General features: G+C 42.5%; 3 protein-coding genes across 3 annotated transcripts in view; 1 reads left to right on the top strand and 2 right to left on the bottom strand.

Annotated features, from left to right (window-relative positions):
- The window catches only part of mib2 (MIB E3 ubiquitin protein ligase 2), a 40,297-nt gene extending 33,293 nt beyond the window's left edge, over positions 1-7,004 (bottom strand). The window contains exon 1 of the mRNA XM_083675635.1: positions 6,864-7,004. The gene's annotated coding sequence lies outside the window, so the exon portion shown is untranslated. The remainder of the gene's footprint in view (positions 1-6,863) is intronic.
- A 625-nt stretch (positions 7,005-7,629) lies between these two features.
- Positions 7,630-10,891, bottom strand: ubiad1 (UbiA prenyltransferase domain containing 1). The gene is made up of 3 exons (XM_083674396.1): positions 10,717-10,891; positions 9,528-10,149; positions 7,630-9,281 (listed from the first exon to the last, which is right to left on the bottom strand). Exons 2-3 carry the CDS (start codon positions 10,084-10,086, stop codon positions 8,794-8,796), a joined length of 1,047 nt encoding a protein of 348 aa, XP_083530522.1. The 5' UTR covers positions 10,087-10,149; positions 10,717-10,891; the 3' UTR covers positions 7,630-8,793.
- Positions 10,892-12,305: 1,414 nt separating this feature from the next.
- On the top strand, positions 12,306-20,075 carry mmp23ba (matrix metallopeptidase 23ba). The gene is made up of 8 exons (XM_083675248.1): positions 12,306-12,596; positions 15,111-15,250; positions 15,753-15,892; positions 16,326-16,493; positions 16,735-16,899; positions 17,155-17,265; positions 18,186-18,312; positions 18,559-20,075. The coding sequence occupies exons 1-8, from the start codon at positions 12,468-12,470 to the stop codon at positions 18,731-18,733; spliced, it is 1,155 nt and encodes a 384-aa protein (XP_083531374.1). The 5' UTR covers positions 12,306-12,467; the 3' UTR covers positions 18,734-20,075.
- Positions 20,076-20,115: the final 40 nt, after the last annotated feature.

A 20,115-nucleotide genomic window follows, 5' to 3' on the forward strand; every position in this document is an offset into this window, starting at 1 on the left:
GCAGGAGTAAGATTGGTTAACAGAGATGGACAGCGTAAGCCACTGTGAGTGAGTAAGTGTGCAAGCAAGCAAGGCAGAAGTGAGAGATTCCCCAAATCTACCACCGATCTACACACTTAAAAATTCGCTGAGCCCATGTTTTGGAGGCCCTACAGAGACCAGAGGTTGCGTGAGCTGGGTCAGAGAAGGTGCTTGTGGCTACGGCAGAGGTGGCAGGCCGGACAGCGGGTGTCCTTCCTTCCTCGAGGTGGGAGGAGCCCTGGGCAGGCCACCTCTTAGGGAGCCGTCCCTGCCAATCTGTGTCTCAGGGCTAAAACAGCGAGGATTAGCAGCTCTGCTTCTCACAACAGATGGGCCGGCCTTCGTCACACACCACGGAAGGCCTCTCTGTGAGGCCGACGTCACCTCTCTCTCTCTCTCTCTCTCTCTCTCTCTCACACACGCTAATACAGACACACATCTCACTCTGACACAGGGACACACGCACTGAGGTAGGCCTGGGATATCAATGGTGAAATAGCGTACAAATAGTGTCCCTTGAGCAGAAAATACCATGTTCACATTATTTGCCAGTCTGTTTTAAATTACAATAAATACATCTGTAGATAAAGTACACATTTTCATGTGTGTGTAGATAAGCCGACATATCCACTCAACATACAGTACTTCCCTTGAGATTGCCTAGCTACACATGGTTTAATAAGAGCGTTTGATTTAAGGGCTTTCTGGCCTGATGTCTGAAATGGATAAGTGGGTAAAAGCCAGCTGGAACTGGAGCATGTCAGAAACATCTGGTGACCAAAGGTTTTTAGAAAAATCAATATGGATCCTAGATAAACGACACATTTGGCAAGATTACATTATCTGGCCTGGTCCTGGCTGAAACACTGGACAATTTGCTGTTTTCTATTTCTGGTTCCTTCCATCTTTCTGATTCACAGCAGCTAACTGTAAGACAATTACTGTCCATTTATATTGAACCTTTGACTGAAGATGTTTCCATTAAGGAGCTGATTTGGTGCTTTCTAAAAGAGTAAAGCAATCACAAGACAACGAAGAGTGGGGTCCGCACAATTGTAGCAACAGGTACTTCATTTCAACACAACAATGGCGTTGTGCAAACAAAAACAGCACAACACAACTAAGGATGATGCAAAATCACAACAGTGAAATGGTTTACACAATCAAAAACTGTCCAACGCAGCAGCAAAACAGTCCAATGTCACACAAATGTCACCCCGCTTTCCAAGTCAAAAACCGTTCTCATATCTTGACGCTCTCTTCGAATGCTGTGTAGGCCTGTTTGTCCCTCAACTCTTTATCAATGTGGTGCGTAATTATGTAGCAAAATATGGTACAAATTCATTGCACTGTCACTGGTACAGACTTTGCCTATTGCATATCTGACAACACATTCTGAACCATTTTCAGAAACCATCTCATCACAAAATTTAAATTACCCAAACCCACTTGTTTGTACAAAACATTCAGCCAATTTGTGCGATCTATGATTGCTCCAAATAATAATAATAAATGTAATTTGTAGGGCGCTTTTCATTTCACACAGAAATCACGACACTGTACATCAGCAACAACAAGCAAAAATAAACCTAAAATGCTTTTGTTGGTACACAAAGATTAAAAAGAGAAACTCACTTCCAATGATTTTCAGACTACTTCTGAACATCTTCAGCAGTTGTATTCCAACACAGGACACCATGAGCCTAGTGCTATATCACTGGGTGGTCATTATGTCTAAACAGCCTTATCCCTCTGGACCGGTCGTCCTGCAAAGAGGGGAATGAACCCGTTCTGGCAGTCTCTTATTTCTCTCTATTTGTCTTGGTGTGAACTTTGCTCTTTGTTTTGGAAGTAGGCTACTGTAGCAGTTTTGCTCAGTTTTTTTACCAACCGACGTTGATCAAGGACAGAACATGCTGGACTCCCCTATCTGTGGCCCAAAACAAGATTCTTTTGTAAAGAAAAAACCATGAAAGGATAGCAGCCATGACACTGTGGTAGCCCTTGTGACCCGCCTCGTGGGAGAATAGCAGTGTCATGTGAATTAGAAATGTGGGCCTCAATTCAAATCAACGGCAATCGTATCAGCAGACAATGTTTGGATATTTGACATACCTGTTGCGTTGCAGGCCTATTCCTTTCCTATTCAGGAATCAAAGCTTTCTCAAATGATGTCTAGCTCTAAATTCTAAACTGTGTCCGTCTCCTAAGTCTGTAACACTGCTTCATAAAAGACAATGGAGTACCTTCAGAGGAATACTATTGTTAGGATTACTGTGGGATTCTCTCTAAGGTCTTAGCATAAACACGTGCAAGTGTGGGATCGAGCCAGTTATACAACATTTGTAGGAGGTAGTCAGAGCCCTGCTTTACCAACCTGCCGGCTTTACTACAGTTTTCAACGATATATGGCACAATCATAGTAGTGTAGCCATTGTAGTGTTGGTTACATTGCCTCAGTATTTGCACATGCATGTAGTTCACTGGTCTCTCATTCTGTGTCCCCTCTGGCTAATGGGTGGTCTAATTCAACAATGATTTCATATTTAACAATAAATTAAACACTATTAAATTACTAAAATAAGATTTTAAAAAAAAAGGCCCAACCGTCTAATTAACAATTTGAGTGAAAATGTACTTCAGAGTACCATTTACAGTAGCATCATGCAAAAACAAAACACTCTCCTATATTCAATGACCCTTTGGACCAAAACAATGAAGGCAAAACAGCAACTGTGAAAGCAATACTGTACATGCACTGGCATTGTGTTACCTTGAATATGATCAGAAATAGCTGTCTGAATTTGCAGAAAGCACCGCATACCGCCGCGAAACTAGAAAGACATCAGTGAAATATTGCGTCACACAGCTACAAAATCACGGCTCGGTTTAATAGACGGTTTACCTGTTGGAACAGACGCGTGAGGCGCAGTCAGCCAGGGACACAAAAACACGGGGGGAGGAGGAGAGGAGAGGGCTGCTTCCTCCGATCTGCGCAAGATGGTGAAAAAGAGAGGGACCAGCAGTCCCCACCAACGGCCCCGGCAGGAGCACCTCCAGCGAGAGGGAGATGGATCCTGCTGGGGCTAGAGCATCTGCCCTGTGGCGCTTTCAGAACGGACCACACGAGAAGGGGGGGGGGGGGGAAGAGGCAGATGAGGAGGAAGAAGAGGGAGCAAAGCAGTACTCCAGAGGTGTGATGTAGCAGCAGCAGCAGCAGCAGCAGCAGCAGCACAGGAAGCAAGGCAGGCAGGCAAGCAGTGTTACGGCAGCAGCATCGTGCTGCTCACCCCTGTGGAGTCAGTGGAGTAGACACAGCCTGGGTGTAGAAATCAGAGCTGGAGGAGGAGAGTGGAGGGCCCTGCTTGAGGATGGAGCCGGCGTTTAGTCCTTTGTGCGCCTTGTCAGCAGGGATTATCAGAGGAGGAGGACGTCAGGGGGAAAGTGGCTGCCCGAGCAGCGCATTCAGGTCGGCGCGCACGCACAGACGCACACACACACACATGTTCTCTCTCTCTCTCTCTCTCTCACACACACACACACACACACACAGCCGAAGGGCTTCTGTACGCTCAGAGCTCTTCGGCTGCTATTTCTGTCACCGCTGGTGAACCCGTGACACACACACTCACATGCGAGTGTGCATGCGCTTACTTGTCAACACACACACACACAGACAGATGCACGTCCGCAAGCTACATACACTGCGCTGAACAGCCTCTCTTTCCATACCCCAGGGACACCTCTCCCTCTCTATGCTGCCAGTGAACAGACGGGCGGAGAAGACAGCCTAGGGGGAGGGGCGATGAGTGCAGGGGGGGCAGTGTGTGTTTGGAGAGGGGGTTGGAAGAAGAAAAGGGGTGGGATGAAGGGGGACTTGATGAATGAGCACCTGCCATGATTCTAATTTTCAATCCCAAACCAGCGTGTGTGTGTGTGTGTGTGTGTAGACTATTTGTTGGGGTACCTAGAAATAGAAGGGGGAGAGAGTGCACGTATATGTGTGTATGCGCGTGCACACACACACGTATGCATATGTTTTCACAGCCTAGAACAGCCCTTTTAATGTGGGCATAGCTGTGGAAGCCAATGTGTTACGCAGCCAGACACGCTGTATTCTACTGACACTGACACAGACACATGAACACCCCCCCCCCCTCCCCATGACTGGCCAATGAAACGGAGGGACAGGAGGTAATGGTGCACCACAGAGCAGACAGACTCCAATAATGAGGTCTGCTGCTCTGTTCTGCGTCTCATAAACAAAGCCAGTGCTGTCCACATGAGGGGTGAGGCAGCCAGGCAGGCCAGTGGAGGACCAGATAGAGGAAGGCCATTCACAGAACTCTTCTTCTGGAGGACACTGACATGCAAGACTGTTAGGCTCAAAATAGCCTCGGGAGGTCTCAGGTGAAACACTCCCTCATAACAAGACGATTAAATTGAGGTTTGGTGACCTAACTTGCTTTACCTGCAAAATGGCAAACCCAGTGTCAACACAACACAAGAATGTTCACATAGGTTTTTGTGAGCTGGCTTGTCGTCAATTGGTGGCCAGTTACACAGGAAATCTTCATAAATAGCCACCTATTTTTACACCAGTGGTTTCTACCATCAACTTACACAAATTACATGGACGCCTGATCAATGTCAATAGCCTACGTGACAAAGCAACCTCAAGGCAGGCCAAAGGGAACGGAACACTGACAAAGCCTTGAGGCATAGCCCATGATATTGTTGAACATTGTTGTGTTATAAGGTCTAAGCTGGTCCCCAGACACCCTTCCTGCTATATAAATATCAAGAAACAAAGATAACCTAGGCCTAGTTAAGAGTGGCTCAATTCATCTAAATTCAAAGACCGCTGCTCTGTTCCCATTGTTCAAGGAATAAATAGCTTACCTTGTATTCGACATTGAACAATTTTTAGGGGACAACCCTGCAAACGCCTCGGTTTGACAGGAATCCTACTAAATGTACGCTAGTTCACAATGTGGATGCATCCCCCTCTGTAATCCTCTGATGGGCCAATAGTCCGCCTCCAAAATTAAAATTGCAATTGATAGTGTTGACAGCTTTTGTAAAGCCTATAACAAACACAGACAATGACTACAATCTAACATCTACAATATTTCTACAATACAACAATGAGACACTCTTTTCTCTATGGGCTGAGTTACTGAGGTCTGTGACTTACTGTAGATCTATGCATTCTGTAATAAGCCTATGACTAAATAAAATAAGTATGGTATGATTTACTACCCTATTACTATCCATCTTTGCATTAGACAAAGGGACAGAAGCATCGCTTACATTATGCCAAAAGAAAATAGCCTACACTTTTGGCACCAAAAATAAAATACAAATAGGCCTGTCATGAGCAGACACAGAGACACACCCATGCTGCTCCTAGATTGCCTCAGAGATAGCCTCTACAAAATGGAAAACATTCTTTATTTTCTGCAACCGGTGTGGCATCCTAAGAATCCGTCCTAGGCACATCATGCCATACGAGTCAGTGTGCTCTTTAATGATGAAGACACATCCCTTTTGTAGAAATGTGCAACATGTAGGTCATCATTCTCAATGGCAGTTAGGTGTGATTTGCTGGCTTTGCTTTTCCCAACTGTACTCAACAACAATGAAGTCTCCATTTTGTGAAGCATGAGATGAGGATGTTACTACTGTATGATTTCCCACTGTTATTTTGGCTGTCCATGTGGAAGAAACCTTTTGGAACCCTTTTAAGTTCCATGTAGAACCCTTTTGGGTTCCATGTAGAACCCTCTGTTAAAAGGGTTCTACTTGAAACTGAAATGGGTTCCAAAAGGGTTCTTCCACAGGGACAGCCGAAGAACCCTTTTAGATTCTATACAACCTGTATAATAAGTTTAATAAGTTAATGTAGCCAACTCAATTAAGTATTTCTGTTACCGATATGATTTGGTCATTCTGTTAGCAATTAGGTAACAGAATGACCAGTTTTAATCACCCAAATGAATTAATTAAATCGATATTAGTAAAAACATGAGTAAAAATCATCCCAATTTCCTCAAAACGAAATACAAGTGTTGATATTAGTTGACCGGGGTCTATACCTTTGATATATTAATGAGGTTTGATGTTTTTCCAAACATCTTTAATAACTTTTTCTGGTAAATGTTTTCTTCAACACTTTTCCATATGTTTGACCAGAAGTCAAAGCCTGTGCTTATCCCTATTCTTATGATGGTTGAGAAATGCATTTCTGATTTAATTTCGCCAAAATAGACACTTGGCTTTCATTAGACACCCAATTTGATATGCTCTGATGAACTTAATCATTTTACACGAAACTGCACACATGAAGACAAGTGCAGTGCTTGAGTCTGTATTCGAGGAAATGACGCTAGAACGTACACTAACCCGTAGACGCACTGCTCCACCAAATGACTCAAGCATACATTTTCGCCTGATGATAACAGGTAAACCACTGTGTATGTCTATCTAAACAATGTGCTCGTATCAGTTCACAACCCCATGGGTTGAAATGAAATGTGTCAGTCAGTGGACAGAGTGATGCAAGTACCGCTTACATACACCTACACAATGCAAAATATTTTAAACCTACAAATCAAAGAGGTTAGCTGCATTATCGCCCAAGGATGGAATGCAATATCAAAGACCACAAGGCATAACATTCGACGAGCATAAATACAGCTGCCCCGACACACTGTGATATGCATGAAGCTGCTTGCATGCCCTGGAAGAATGATTGTAGCTAGCAAGCAAGCTAGCACATTACTTCAAGTTAGCCTGTAAGTTACTAGCTCGAAAAACAACTTTTGTCATGATGTACGTACCTTACTCCAAAGCCTTCAATGTGTATTAAGGTATGGCTCCATAACGGTGTATCAGACCGATGTTGACATTTCTTTTGAGACGCTTTAGGACGGAGGTTCTTTAGCTATTTTAGCAAGCACCTAGCCTCGAATGTGTGTGGCTACATCCCACACGCCCATACAGTGCGTCACTTGTTTTTTTTTTATGCAGTTAGTAGTGTGGTGCCGCTGCCGCTGCCGCTGCCACTGGGGTCTGCGTTGTCCCATATAGCTGTACGAATGTAAATTCTGGCAGCTATTTATGTTTCATATCGCTTAATAAACAAATAAGCAAACTCAAATGATACGTCATAGCTAGCCAACAACAAGCTACACAGTACACTTCTGAGCCAACCCATAGCATAGGGAACCACCACGCCAATAAATCAATGCTATACGTGCGCAATTTCGCTTACATTAAAATATAGATATATATTATAAATATATATATATATATATATATATATATATATATATATATATATATATATATATATATATATATATATATATATATATATAATAATAATAATAATAATAATACATTCTCTCATGTGCTTTTATGTTAGATAGCTCATGTAGACAAGACATTTCATGGTGGTGAAGGATGACTTTATTGTTGTAGTGCACCACCCCCTACTGACAGAGATCAAGAACTACTAGTAGCAGCAGTTTATTTGCTTTCATAATTTCGCTCCACAAAATGCCTAAAATGTCACAAATAAATTTACAGGAAAAGTGACGCTACTGTATGCAAATTATATTTGAGTTAAAAGTATGAAATTTGTCATTATTTTTTATAATTCATTAAAATCTGAAGTAAATAGATTGACCTTTACTCCACTTCAACATATCGGCAGTAGAGGACTTTAAATCAGGGTGCAATTTTCTGTCTTTCTGGTCATTTTCTGAAAACCTGAGCTGGACATTGAACCTGTCACCCAACAGGACATTTGGCGAGGCAAACGTGTTTTTTTACAAGGTCTACACATAGTATGCACCTTCATACCTCAAATGTGTACTTACGTTAAGCTCCTACACCATCTAATCTGTTTAAATTCTGCACTGTGCATTGGGGAGAAATCTGATGGTCTCAATCCCAAATGGGTGGGAAATACAAACAATGTGGTTGATGTCAATATTCCCATTCAATTGGAGCCTGCAGATTTCTCATTATACAAATAGTAGGATCTACACAAGTGATGTAATTAAATGGAGTGAACTACAAATCACCGAGAAAAACATTTAGCAATAATTTATTAAAGTCAGAGCCTCCGTATTATAGCACCCATCATCTTCCAAAAAATGTTTAATTCTAATCCAATAAAATCTATTTGTGGCTCTTTAAAAGTCAAAACAAAGTTAAATAATAAAGATTTACAGACAGTTCAGTTCTGTGTACCATCCACATAGATTAAAAGATGTAAGTTTAGAGATTTGGTTTATTGACATTTTGGACAATGGCATTACCGACTGTAAGTCTGAGCAACTGACACAATTTACAGCAACTGTTCATTATCTGTCCTCCTCTGTCCACTGAATAACATCTCTCCTCATTAGGAAGCATAGGGACTTATGAGGTCCACTTCACCGTAGTCTTGCACCCAATGAGACTATTTAACACTCCTCAGACTCAAACCGGCACACAATACTGTGTGCAAAATACTGAAACAATTACATGTCTGTTTTTTTTTAATATATATATATATACACATATATATATATATATATATATATATATATATATATATAACAGAAGAGTAACTAAACTGTCATTTTCTCTGAATGTATAAATAAGACAATAAATTAAAGCCTTTGAACTCATCAAATAAATCAATACAAACACGTTGGCCTAAATAAACTAGTCTGTATTAAAACGAAACAAAAAAAAAAAGCAAAACAAAAAATTGAATCACAGTAGCGGTAAGCTGCCCTGAGGTGCAAGGATGATCCCAAAGACATAGAAAAGTCCCATCAGAAGGTTGAGCTTGGCCGTCTTTTGCGGGATCTTGGAATAGCACTGGCTGCGGAACTGCCTCTCCAGGGGGAAGGCCATGGGCAGGGTAAGCAGGGGCAAAGCCATGCTAATGGTGTACCGCGTGGCCAGGATGCAGAAGAGAACATAGGGGACAAACAGCAGGAGGTTGTAGAGGATGTAGGAGAGAGTGGGCCCTATAAGGATGGCCAGCGTGACGATGCCCGCCTGTTTGTCAGAGTCCATGTCTCTGGTATTGTTGCTGTGAAGAATGGCCTCTGTGTTGAGGGCCAGGGGGACGGCGTAGACCAGGGGCAGGACCGACAGGTAGCCCACCTGCACCGCATGGGCAAACATGACCGCCAGGGGGCCAAATGTGATCAGGATCACCACGTCCCCAAGGGCCACGTACTTAAGACCAATGCCTGGAAACAGAGCAAACAGGGTCTTGTTTATCAGTGTGTCCATGAGAGAAATTAGCCTACTTCTACTTTTAACAATTGAAATTCTTGTACCTCAAGCATTTAAATCACTGCGCTAAATGACTAAAGTTAATACAAACCAGGGAAGAGGATGAATGGGTGGGTGTGCGTATGTGTGTTTGTTTGGTTAGTGCCCGTACAGCAAGTGAGTGAAACAGCATATCAGCAACAACTTAATATTTAACCTACCTCCCGTGTATAGGAAAGAGCTGGAGAGCCCGCCAAAATAAATAAGAGCTAGATGCTCCAGCCTGAGCGTGGAGAGAAAGTACAGCAGGGTGGCACACAAGCACCCCAGAGAGTACAGCACTGCTCCAAACATGACTACATCCTGCGGGGCCAGGATCTCGTCCACCAGTGTCCTATCGTCACTTTTCTTGTGGTCAATCCCTTTGGAGAAGTCATAGTACGTGTTCACCAGGTTCCCGGCCCCGTGCACCACAAGGACAGCCACAGCACACACCATCAGGATCACCAAGTCCACTGAGCCTTCCAGCTTGTAGGCCAGAGCGCTGCCCAGGGCAACTGGCGTAAGGGAGGCGCTGAAGCTCCACGGCCGCAGGGCCAACACGTAGGCAGCGCACTTGTACCTCACGTCCGAGGTGACCCGGGCCATCCCTGAGATCCGGTGGTGGGCGGTGTGGTTCCGCACTGTGTCATTCAGGCCTGACTGCCTTGTCCCATTGTGTCCATTCGATCCAGCCAAAACAAATGTCTCTGCGCTGCTTGGTTTCTCCCCCTGGGCCATACCTCTACAAGGATACCCCGAGGTACCAGCAGTGGTCCAGAATAAGTAAAAGGATGGTAAAACCTGAAACAATAATATCAAAGAGCTCACACACAGACACATTGAATCCTTGTTGCAAGTGTCAATCATTTCATATAATGGGCAAGAGCATCAAGACCAGGGCTTTGAAGGTTAAAACATAAAATAACTAAGTCATATTATTCATATAGCTAATGATAGCATGGTACAGTGTTAAATTGAATAACAGTTGTTATTGACCAGGATTAGACAGAGCTATCGCTGGCTCTGTCTGTAACATAGCTACTAGAAGCAGGTTCCATTTCCACTGCAACATTTATTTGAACATAACTTTGTTGCTAGAGTTTAGTTAGACTTCATTTAGTTTCAATCACGGATGGCCCCATGCTAAATCTTTCAAAAGACCTGTTGATTGTCAACATAACGTGAACCCTACAGCTTTATAAAACGAGGAATTCTAAGGGCATTAGCTAGCTGCACTATAGGGCTGGACAGTCAATCACCGAGATTATAGGATTAGAGTTTATAGCCTGCAGTGTGCTAACTAGCTAGCTAGCTACTACATTTGATTTGGAAAGGGAGAAATTAAATGTCCGACACAGCAGACCATACCTGTTTTATGTATCCCTTCTATGACAAACTATTACACGCCATTAAACAACATCTTTCTATGACCGCTATCTAAGCACGGGGCTGACCCTGCTCCGTAGGCGAGACAGCTAGTACGTGTCAATTTCGATGATGTTTCACTGGCTGGCCACAGTTACCCTGCACCTGACGGGCGCCATTTCGTCCAACCAAAGATATTTTATAATTAGAAGATGGTTGAGTGTCTCAAAATCCAATCGTAGCCGTTGTCCACTCCGGAAACTCGCAACATAGCCACTGCAGGCATGCGCAGAGAGGCTTGTCAGCGATATATGTCCTATGTGGCCATATAAATGTGTGAAACTTGCTGGACAACGGAGTGCAAGTAAGATGGAAGATATCTTAAATTGTCACAAACGTTTTTATTCATGCGTATTGGCAATTATTCACGAGGTCAGCGGATCTCGTCAGACTGCGCATGTGCGTAGCAGTCACTCTCCCTAAAAAAACGTATTTTCTTAACATATAGATAGGCTAATGTTTCGTCCTGTGCGGCGAAGAGATCGTAAAGCCCTAGACATTACACGCGTTAAGCTAAAACCAATAACGACAAGGTGCACACATGTTCATAGCCTTCATATTGTTTTCCAGCATTGACAGCTCCCCTTACTTATTACTTGTTCACAGACTACGGACGGAAATTGATGCTGAGTGAACCCTCTGGCTCCTCCTATCTCTGTGGCCCAACCCTCTGAGTGCAACTAGGTTTAGAGCCGCCGGAAACTTGGGCAAGACAATTTGATTCCGCATGTTGTAACATAAATGTGAAATATAGCCTACCCTCGGTCCTTATTCGCACTGGTATCACACATTTTATAGTTTTTAAGATCAATTGTTTTCGGTTCATTGGCAGATGCCTGCAATGAATGAACAATCATCTATTTCCGTTATATAGTGTTATGTGTGTGTTGTGTGTGTGTGTGTGTGTGTGTGTGTGTGTGTGTGTGTGTGTGTGTGTGTGTGTGTGTGTGTGTGTGTGTGTGTGTGTGTGTGTGTGTGTGCTTGTGTGTGCGTGCGTGTGTGTGAGCGTGTGTGCGTGTATGCATGTTATTTACATCAGTATGAAGAATACAACATAAATGCCATCTTTTTCATCATTCATGTATGCTGTCCAATTGAAGACACACCTCAGCTCAGCCTACTTTATAAAAATGCTATAATATATATATATTTATATGTATATATATAGAGAGATATATAGATATATATGAATGAGGGAAATCTCCTTCCTATGCAAAAATATAGATTTCAACAGACCTATCAGGTCAAGTTGAATGGAGAATTATTTAATAAGAAGATACCATGCAGGCCTATTTGACAAATAATGAAATCTCAAAATTGTGTTGAATGAATGATCCAATAGGGGTGAACATAGGTTTATCAGAATTGTGGTTTCCTTTCCATTTAAACTGGTCAAACTTTGACCTCAATTTAAAGTAATGTGAAACCATTTGGCAGACAGTGCGAAATAGCGCTGCGACCGAGGGTTGAATAGTAAGCTGCAAACTTTCATGCAGCCTAGTGCGGCGGCGAGTGACCGAGGACTCCACAACTCAGTCCATTGGACTGTGCATTACCACCACATCCTTTTGAAACACATTTTGAAATAAAAAGATGCAATCTATGGCCATTGATATCCAATGGGGATAAATGGTGGTAAAATTGTTTAGTCTGTCTTCTTTGAGGGAATTTTTCTGGACGGTGATATCGCAACGATGGTGTGTCAGACATTCAGAAGTTTACAAATAAGCGACTTTGGTGCTCCGCTTCTTGCTGTGACGGTGCTTGGGGTTCTGTTGGCGGGGATGCAAGAAACCACAGCGTTTCCTACCTGGAGATTAGAGGTATTGTGTGACCATTCAATTCCTTCACCAACCGTTTTGAGTCGGGATCTTGAATAGGCCGTTTGTCATTCAAATGTATTAAACCGAATAGGTGGAGAAGACCAATAACGCCGTGAATATATAGCTTTTACGCACGTACATTTCTCCTTCCCAAGTCTTTCATCTGTGCATCAAGTTCATCGAGATATCTAGTGGCTCACAGGCCTAATGCTTCTTGACAATTTAAGCCTATTGTACAAATTAAATTAATTATTTTTCAAAGTCAAGATATGAAAATCTCATTCTGTATTTGGAGCATAGACTTTTATTTGCTTTGGAGACGTCCTAAAGGAAAACGATTTGACTTCATCAGACAAACATCTAAAATGCCTTACATAATCAGTTATTAACTTATTGAAGCTGAGACATAAGGTGCTCAATTTAAATGTAAGAATTGTTGATGGTGCATGCAATAAATATGATTATAACCAGAAAAAAATAGACTACAATTAGAGCTTCTCTTTCACTGTAGGCTGAAGTGGAGGGTGTTGCAGAACATCAACAAAAAAAAAACCTTCGTTATAGTTAGGGGAGTTTAATGGAATGGATGGTTTTATGTAATTTCCTCTGACACAGACTTTTTCTGTTGGTCACACACGTCTTGCTTGTTATGACGACAGAGTGTCCTCCGTGTATGAAGTACAGTAGATTTGTTTGTGTGTCTATGCCACAGATGACACAATGTGTATGGTTTCAAAATAATGAATTGCAGTATTGATTGATATTACTGAAGTTAATCTGTGATTATCTGTGATGCAATCTAAAAATTGCAATCACTGCAACTTTTAAAGCATCAAAACACAGAGAAAGTGTATTGATATTTAGGGGTACTTATTTTGGGGGTGTTTTATTGTGAAAATGAATCTTGTCCAATCACTCTCTGCATAGCCATGATAAATAAACTAACTTCATACACCACATGTATAGGTCCTCTGTAATAATGGAGGATAAAAGTAGGTACTTAGTAATAAATATAATATATGTCTACAGTAAGTAAAGCTCTACATATAAATCCAACCTGAACCCTACTGTTTCTGATATTTTCTTTTTACATTGTCCTTTCCAGCACAGCTCAGCTCGGCTCAGTAGTGTATTTGGTACGAGTGTCTCCTGGTGGATGTGTGTTAATAGGCTATAGGAAGATGGAAAGACTGCTCAGAATCCATAAATAGTAAACTAGGAGAAAACCGGGGATGTTAAACCAGCAGAGGATAATACGGGCAGCTAAGCAAGTTTGTGAGCACTGAGTGATCAAGTTCTGAGGTTAACTCCAGTGAGCTTGTTTTGGACTTGAAATTCTCTTTCCATTTTCATTTGTTTTCCCTAGGAAGAAATGGAGTAGCAGTTTGCCAAGGCTGCCGCTTAGAACAACATGTAGCTTCAAGAAATCATGATTTAGGGCCAGGGTACATGGACATTTATCATGTTGCTCCAACTTAAGTGGAATGCATGCTTCTAGGATAAAAACGTCTTAATTTTTTTGTTTGGTATGTTTCCTTGACTACGTTATCACTGAGGCAGGAAATCAATTCTTCAGGGCTTCTCCTCTGTTGTTGGCCTATGAGTGTATCTCAGCTCTTGGCAAAGTCCACCTCTGTTTTCCTGAAGATTAAGGAAAAATGGGAACTCTTGGAGGAATGTGTACTGTATATATTATTTATGAGAAGAAATCTACCAGTTCATTTCCCAAAGATAATTCAGAAGGATCAAATCCCAAAGCTTCAGGCTGTAATTGCATTATATGAAGCACGCAAGGAGGTCAGGTTTGAATCACCTTACTTATTGTGGATGATAAGATATTGGGGAATAGCTATGGAATGTGGATGAGCACACTTAAAATCAGATTAACCATATGTCCGTATATAATCATATATTAAGTCTTTCAAATGTGTTCATGCAAACATAGTTACACGACATTTCTGATATCTTTAAAATCCTAAGCAGTAAACACCCATAGCTGGCCTTTCAGGGATTTAAAACGAGAATAGAATCCAGGTGTGGCTCTGGAATAATAACCAAGAGTTATGTTCAGTAGTAACTGCATAATTACAATCAGCTGAATATCCCCAGAAGGACCCTTCTGTGTGTATGTTCTATTGAATATTTTAAAAAAATATTTCAGGTATGAAGTATCATTGCCAAAGTGATGATTGCAAAGATCAAAGTGATCATGACAAAGATGCACTCTATGCCAGAAGGGGGTGCGTCAACATTTAATTGTTTCCACAGTAGGCCACCACACCATTGTCAACATTATTATCTTGAATCAACAAAGAAAACTAATTGGTTGGCAAAAAGCGATCAAATTGCAGTTTTCATATCATTTTAACCCAGCTGTAAACCAACAATGTGCCTCAGTTACTTTCACAGTGAACTCACGTTGACAACTATATAAATCAAAACTTTATGTTGAAGTGGCGTCTGTGCCCAGTGTGTTGAGCAAAAGGTGGTTAACCTAAGATTTTTTTGTCCAAGGAAGAAGCTCACAGTTCCGGTGTGTTGCTGATTGGGATTCGTAAAGATGCCCGCTCCCAGATGCTCCACCTATCCAGGAACAAGCGCTACACCCTTACCCCTGAGAAACTCAAATGGGACAAGTTCAAGCTCACATACAAGTATGGTGAATGCCTTGTCTTTTTTTTTTTAATGTGTGCTGCTACTCAAACCAATCTAAGATGAAGTAAAACTAGAATTGTGTTCTCCTTATGAGAAAGTGGGTTAAGTAAACCATACCAAATGTAGCTATATTCAAATCGGAATATCCATTCGGGAGAGTGTGCCCTCACGTTTCACAATACCAAGTTCTTCACATGGACACACCTCTCCGACAGCCTTAAGTAGGATCCCACTGCTGACACCAGTGTAGCGAACGGTGGGGTAGAGTAGCTTGTCCTAAGCGGGTATCAAACTCACAACCTCATGCTTACAAACTGGCCGTGCAAGGGAGTTAACTCCCTTGGCGGAGATGCTGACAGGCCTTAAACAGGGTCATTACAACATATTTTTGTCAAGAACAACTGAATTAGGGCTTTGCGTATTCCAGGTTTGTCTGAGGAGTGGCTATTGATTTCTGCTGTTGTAGTGGTTTAACTAGATGATGGTGTTGTGTCTGTGTAGGCTGCTCTCTTTCCCAAATAACCTGATGAATGCCAGTGACACGCGTAGGGGTATTGCCAAGGCCTTTGGTATGTGGAGTGATGTCTCACCCTTCAGCTTCCGAGAGGTGCCCGCTGACCAAGAGTCAGACATCAAGATTGGTGGGTACAACATACTGTAATACGAAACAATAAATATGGCCATTAGCTCATAATCCTATTCTAGTACATGCTTATCAGCATAATGTGTGTGCTCGTAAATCACCTTTTTGTTATCTTATGTTTAATGTTCAGCGTGATTCATGCCTTTATTTTGTTTGAACAAGTGCTGTACACCTTCCAAGCATGTGTAATAATTTTAAATTGCCCTAAATCATGCCTTATGCGTCCCATTGGGATCAAGCCCCAGGGTCTATGGGACTCTTGTTCCATAAATTCTTGGTGGAAGTAAGAAAAAAAGGCTGTCGTCCTCTGGGGGTTTGAGGAGTTTGTCCTTTGGACTCCATCATCGCTAGACTGATACTGTATGTGGAGTGAGAGGGGCTGGAAAGAGAGTTCCCCCCTTGGCTCTGAGACACCGCTCTCTTTTTGGCAGGCTTCTACCCCATCAACCACACAGACTGTCTGCAGTCCTACTTGCACCACTGTTTCGACGGCATCACAGGCGAACTGGCGCATGCCTTCTTCCCTTCGACGGGAGAGATCCACTTCGACGACCATGAGTATTGGATTCTGGGAAACATGCGCTTCAGCTGGAAGAAAGGCCAGTTTCAGATATGTTTTGGGGTTTTTTCCATTCGTGGTGGTGTTATAGATTCACCCTCAACATTACATTTTCTTATATGCACAGGGTGAAGAGTGTAAACGTTTGATTGCTTTCATAGGTCACATTTTTCGAGATTACTGGGGATGAGGGAAAGGAGATAAGGAAAGGAAGTCACTTGAGACTATTCAGATGCACCCAAGTCGAAGCAGAAAAAATAACAATTGTGTTGTTTCTGCAGGAGTGTGGCTAACAGACCTGGTCCACGTAGCTGCTCACGAGATTGGCCACGCACTGGGCCTCATGCACTCCCTTTCCCCAAAGGCCATCATGCACCTGAACGCAACTCTGACGGGGCACAAGCTCATCACACAGGACGAGGTGTGGGGCTTGCACCGACTCTACGGTACTCAAGCACCCGTAAACGAAGAGTCATGAGAAAATAGACATGAAAAACTGATGGTATCACAATGCTTGGGCCTACTAAATAATTATTCAGCCTTAGGGTTGGAGTCAGTTCCATGGCGAATTCAAAAGCCATTGCGGTGTTAATGAACATTTTGTTGCAAAGAGTCATTTGAAATGTGAAGGCAGATCGTTGTCCCAAATTCCTTTGCTGAAGACTTAAGTTATCTCTTCCCCTCTCTTCCTTCTCCTCCAGGATGTTTGGATAGATTATTTATCTGTCCAGCCTGGGCGCGGAAAGGCTATTGCGACAGCAAGCGCAAGCTGATGCAGAAGCACTGCCCCTCCAGCTGTGATTTCTGTTACGGTAAGAGAGCAGCAGTCCCAAGGAAAAAAGATTACTCTCAATCTACTGTTGCAGGGAATTGCTCAGAACCGTTTGCCAATAGCGCAGCTGCAGCCAACAGGTCCCAGCAATGCAGAAACAATGAGGGTTTGCAGCCGTTTGATTTAAAGGCAGACGAGACACTGCCAATGCAGGAGAATTACCTAACCGGAGGCTAGGTTGCCGGGTTTACTGTACTGCATGTGAGCTGATCCATGTCTGATCCACTTGACAGCTTGAATTCTCATAAGTTCTGCAGTAAGTTTCACCAGTACGGAGGCCTCCGGTTGCACAACAGGAAGACTCCTCCTAGCCATCCTCCGAGCCATAGATTGTCGTGGGTTTTGTCTGCTTTTTGTGTGTAACAAGGGAGAGGGGAGAGGATATGATCCCTGGCTCGTAATAATCTGTTCCTCATTGCTGATTGGGAGAAGTTGTACGGCTGTGGAAAATTCCTGAGCGACTCCAAACCTCTGGAATTCCAGACTGCGGCTGGAGGGTTAGAGACGCGGAAGGTCAATTTTAGATTTTTGTGGCCCTAACGAGTGACTGTTTTTAAAACGTGATCGTTAGGCTTCATGATGCGTTTCTCGGAAAACCAGATGACGATGTTTATATTGATAGAACGGTTATATCACTGCCGTCCTCTGACAGGTGTGGAGTTGTGACATGTAAAAGATGGAAGTTGATTAAGTTGCACTTTGCAGACATATCAGGGGGGGGAAATTCACAAGAACACATCGAGAGACTAGGATTGTTGGAGACAAAGAAAATGCCCAAACAGGTCATCGAAAGACATTAGTAAATCATATCAATGTAAAAGAAAGCCACATATTATTGTAGTCATTATCTGGTTGACAGCAGTCTATATTCTAAGAATTGTCCTCGTCACCTCTCTGTAGAGTTCCCTTTCCCCACTGTGGCTCCCACCCCCACCCCGCCAAGGACCAAACACAAGTTGGTAGCTGAGGGCAAGAAGCTCACCTTCCGCTGCGGGAAGAAAATTGCAGCCAAGAAAGGCAAAGTATAGTGAGTATGTCTTACTTTCTAATCCTTTCTAACAGTTAATGATTTTAAATTGTTGATTAAAAGGTTTAACTGAAGCGTTTGTCTTTAATGAAAATTGCTAGAGCAATTCAAGGTCATGCATGACCTTTGCCAATAGAAACTTACCATGCCAGTCCTTGAAGTTACATATAAGATGGTACATTGAGTGCTCTATGAGTGGTATTCTCACGGAACTACTTTCAAGTTGATGTACTTGTGTTTCCACAGCTGGTACAAGGATGGGGAGCTTCTGGAGTACTCCCACCCCGGCTACATCTCCCTAAAAGACGACCACATCAGTATAGTGGCCAATGCAATCAATGAGGGCACATTCACCTGCGTTGTGAGAAAAAAGAACAAGGTCCTCACCAACTACTCCTGGAGAGTACGTGTGCGCTTCTGATGGATAGGCCACCCTCTGCACGCAGAAGCACTGGGTATTAGCAGAGACCACACAGACATACTATCATTCACACACAAACATATTGGTTTGTCAAGAAGGGACCTCATTCACCTGGGCACATATTTCATTGTACGTAAATTCTATGTCTAAAAATCCCCTAAAAATCAATCATGTTTAATGTTTTTTGTTATTTTGTAAATGCATTTTTGTATACACAATAAACACTTTTGTTCTGTGACAAGCAGCAGCTTTCTTGTTGATGTAAACCACAGTGCCCTGCGTAAGTAATTGGACAGTGAAGCATTTTTTTATACTCCAAAAGTTTGGATTTGAAATTGAATAATTACTGAGGTTAACATAGACATTCTCATCTTTCATTTGAGGGTATTTGTGTAAAAATAGATTTCTCCATTTAGAAATAACACTTTGTATACACAGTCCCCCTATTTCAGGGCACAAAAGGTAACGGGACAGATTAATATAATGTCCAAATTAAGCACTAATGTTTTAGCATTTGGTTGACAATCCTTTGCATGCAATAACCGACACTGACAGCTCTCTTATGCCTGCACAAATGATGTGATGGAACAGACCTGACTTAACAGAAACACCTGCCAAGCAAATGGTCCCATTACTTTTGTTGCCCTGAAATAGGGGGACCATGTATAAAAAGTGTTGTCATTTCTAAACGGTGAAACCAATATTTACACATATACCCTCAAATAAAAGCAGAGAATCTGTAATTATTACCTCATTCATTGTTTGATTTCAAATCCAAACCTTTGGAGAACAGAGTAAAGACATGCTCTGTCCCAAAATACGCAGTGCCGTGCGTAAATGATGGGACAGTGAAGCATTTTTTTCTTATAGAAAAAAAAACGAATTTGGCCTAAACTGACACAATCTTGGTAATCCTGGCTATATTTTGCTCCCTCTAATGCATACCATTTGAAAAATGTACAAACTGTCTGCATTCTTGAGTTCTAGAGCCAGAAACAACACCTTCTACAGTCACGGGACCTATTGGGACTGTTCTCCACATGGAACGTCTCAGACATGCAGTTTGCTCTGCTTCGCCTTAAAGTGCAGCCAATCCTCTGCCTGGAGCCTGTGCTCTGCCTAGAGAGCCTGTCCCGTTACAGTACCAACTTTTCCTGCCCCTGCTTATCCAGCAAATCAGGTGCAATACCTCCACAGAGTGGTTCAGAGGCGACTCAAAAGATTAAACTGATTGATGAACATTTCCATTTGTCCAGAGGTGGAGGAAGCTTTGTTGCGACTGTTCCAGTCAAAGCAGCCAGCCGCCTCACAGGAGCTAGACTGTACTAGACCTGTTTATTTTTCTCCAGCTAGAAATCATATAATTTATTGGTTTAGTCCTT

Source organism: Argentina silus (genome assembly GCF_951799395.1).
Source record: "Argentina silus genome assembly, chromosome: 8".
Taxonomy (NCBI): domain Eukaryota; kingdom Metazoa; phylum Chordata; class Actinopteri; order Argentiniformes; family Argentinidae; genus Argentina; species Argentina silus.

What these genes read in the sequence shown, in the direction of transcription:
- ubiad1 (XM_083674396.1), bottom strand. Translation starts at nt 10,086, where the DNA reads ATGGCCCAGGGGGAGAAACCAAGCAGCGCAGAGACATTTGTTTTGGCT. An exon ending in CTCTTTCCTATACACGGGAG is followed by an intron (nt 9,282 to 9,527) that starts GTAGGTTAAATA and finishes CTCTGTTTCCAG; the next exon opens with GCATTGGTCTTAAGTACGTG.
- mmp23ba (XM_083675248.1), top strand. Translation starts at nt 12,468, where the DNA reads ATGGTGTGTCAGACATTCAGAAGTTTACAAATAAGCGACTTTGGTGCT. An exon ending in AAGTTCAAGCTCACATACAA is followed by an intron (nt 15,251 to 15,752) that starts GTATGGTGAATG and finishes GTGTCTGTGTAG; the next exon opens with GCTGCTCTCTTTCCCAAATA. An exon ending in GCGCTTCAGCTGGAAGAAAG is followed by an intron (nt 16,494 to 16,734) that starts GCCAGTTTCAGA and finishes TTGTTTCTGCAG; the next exon opens with GAGTGTGGCTAACAGACCTG.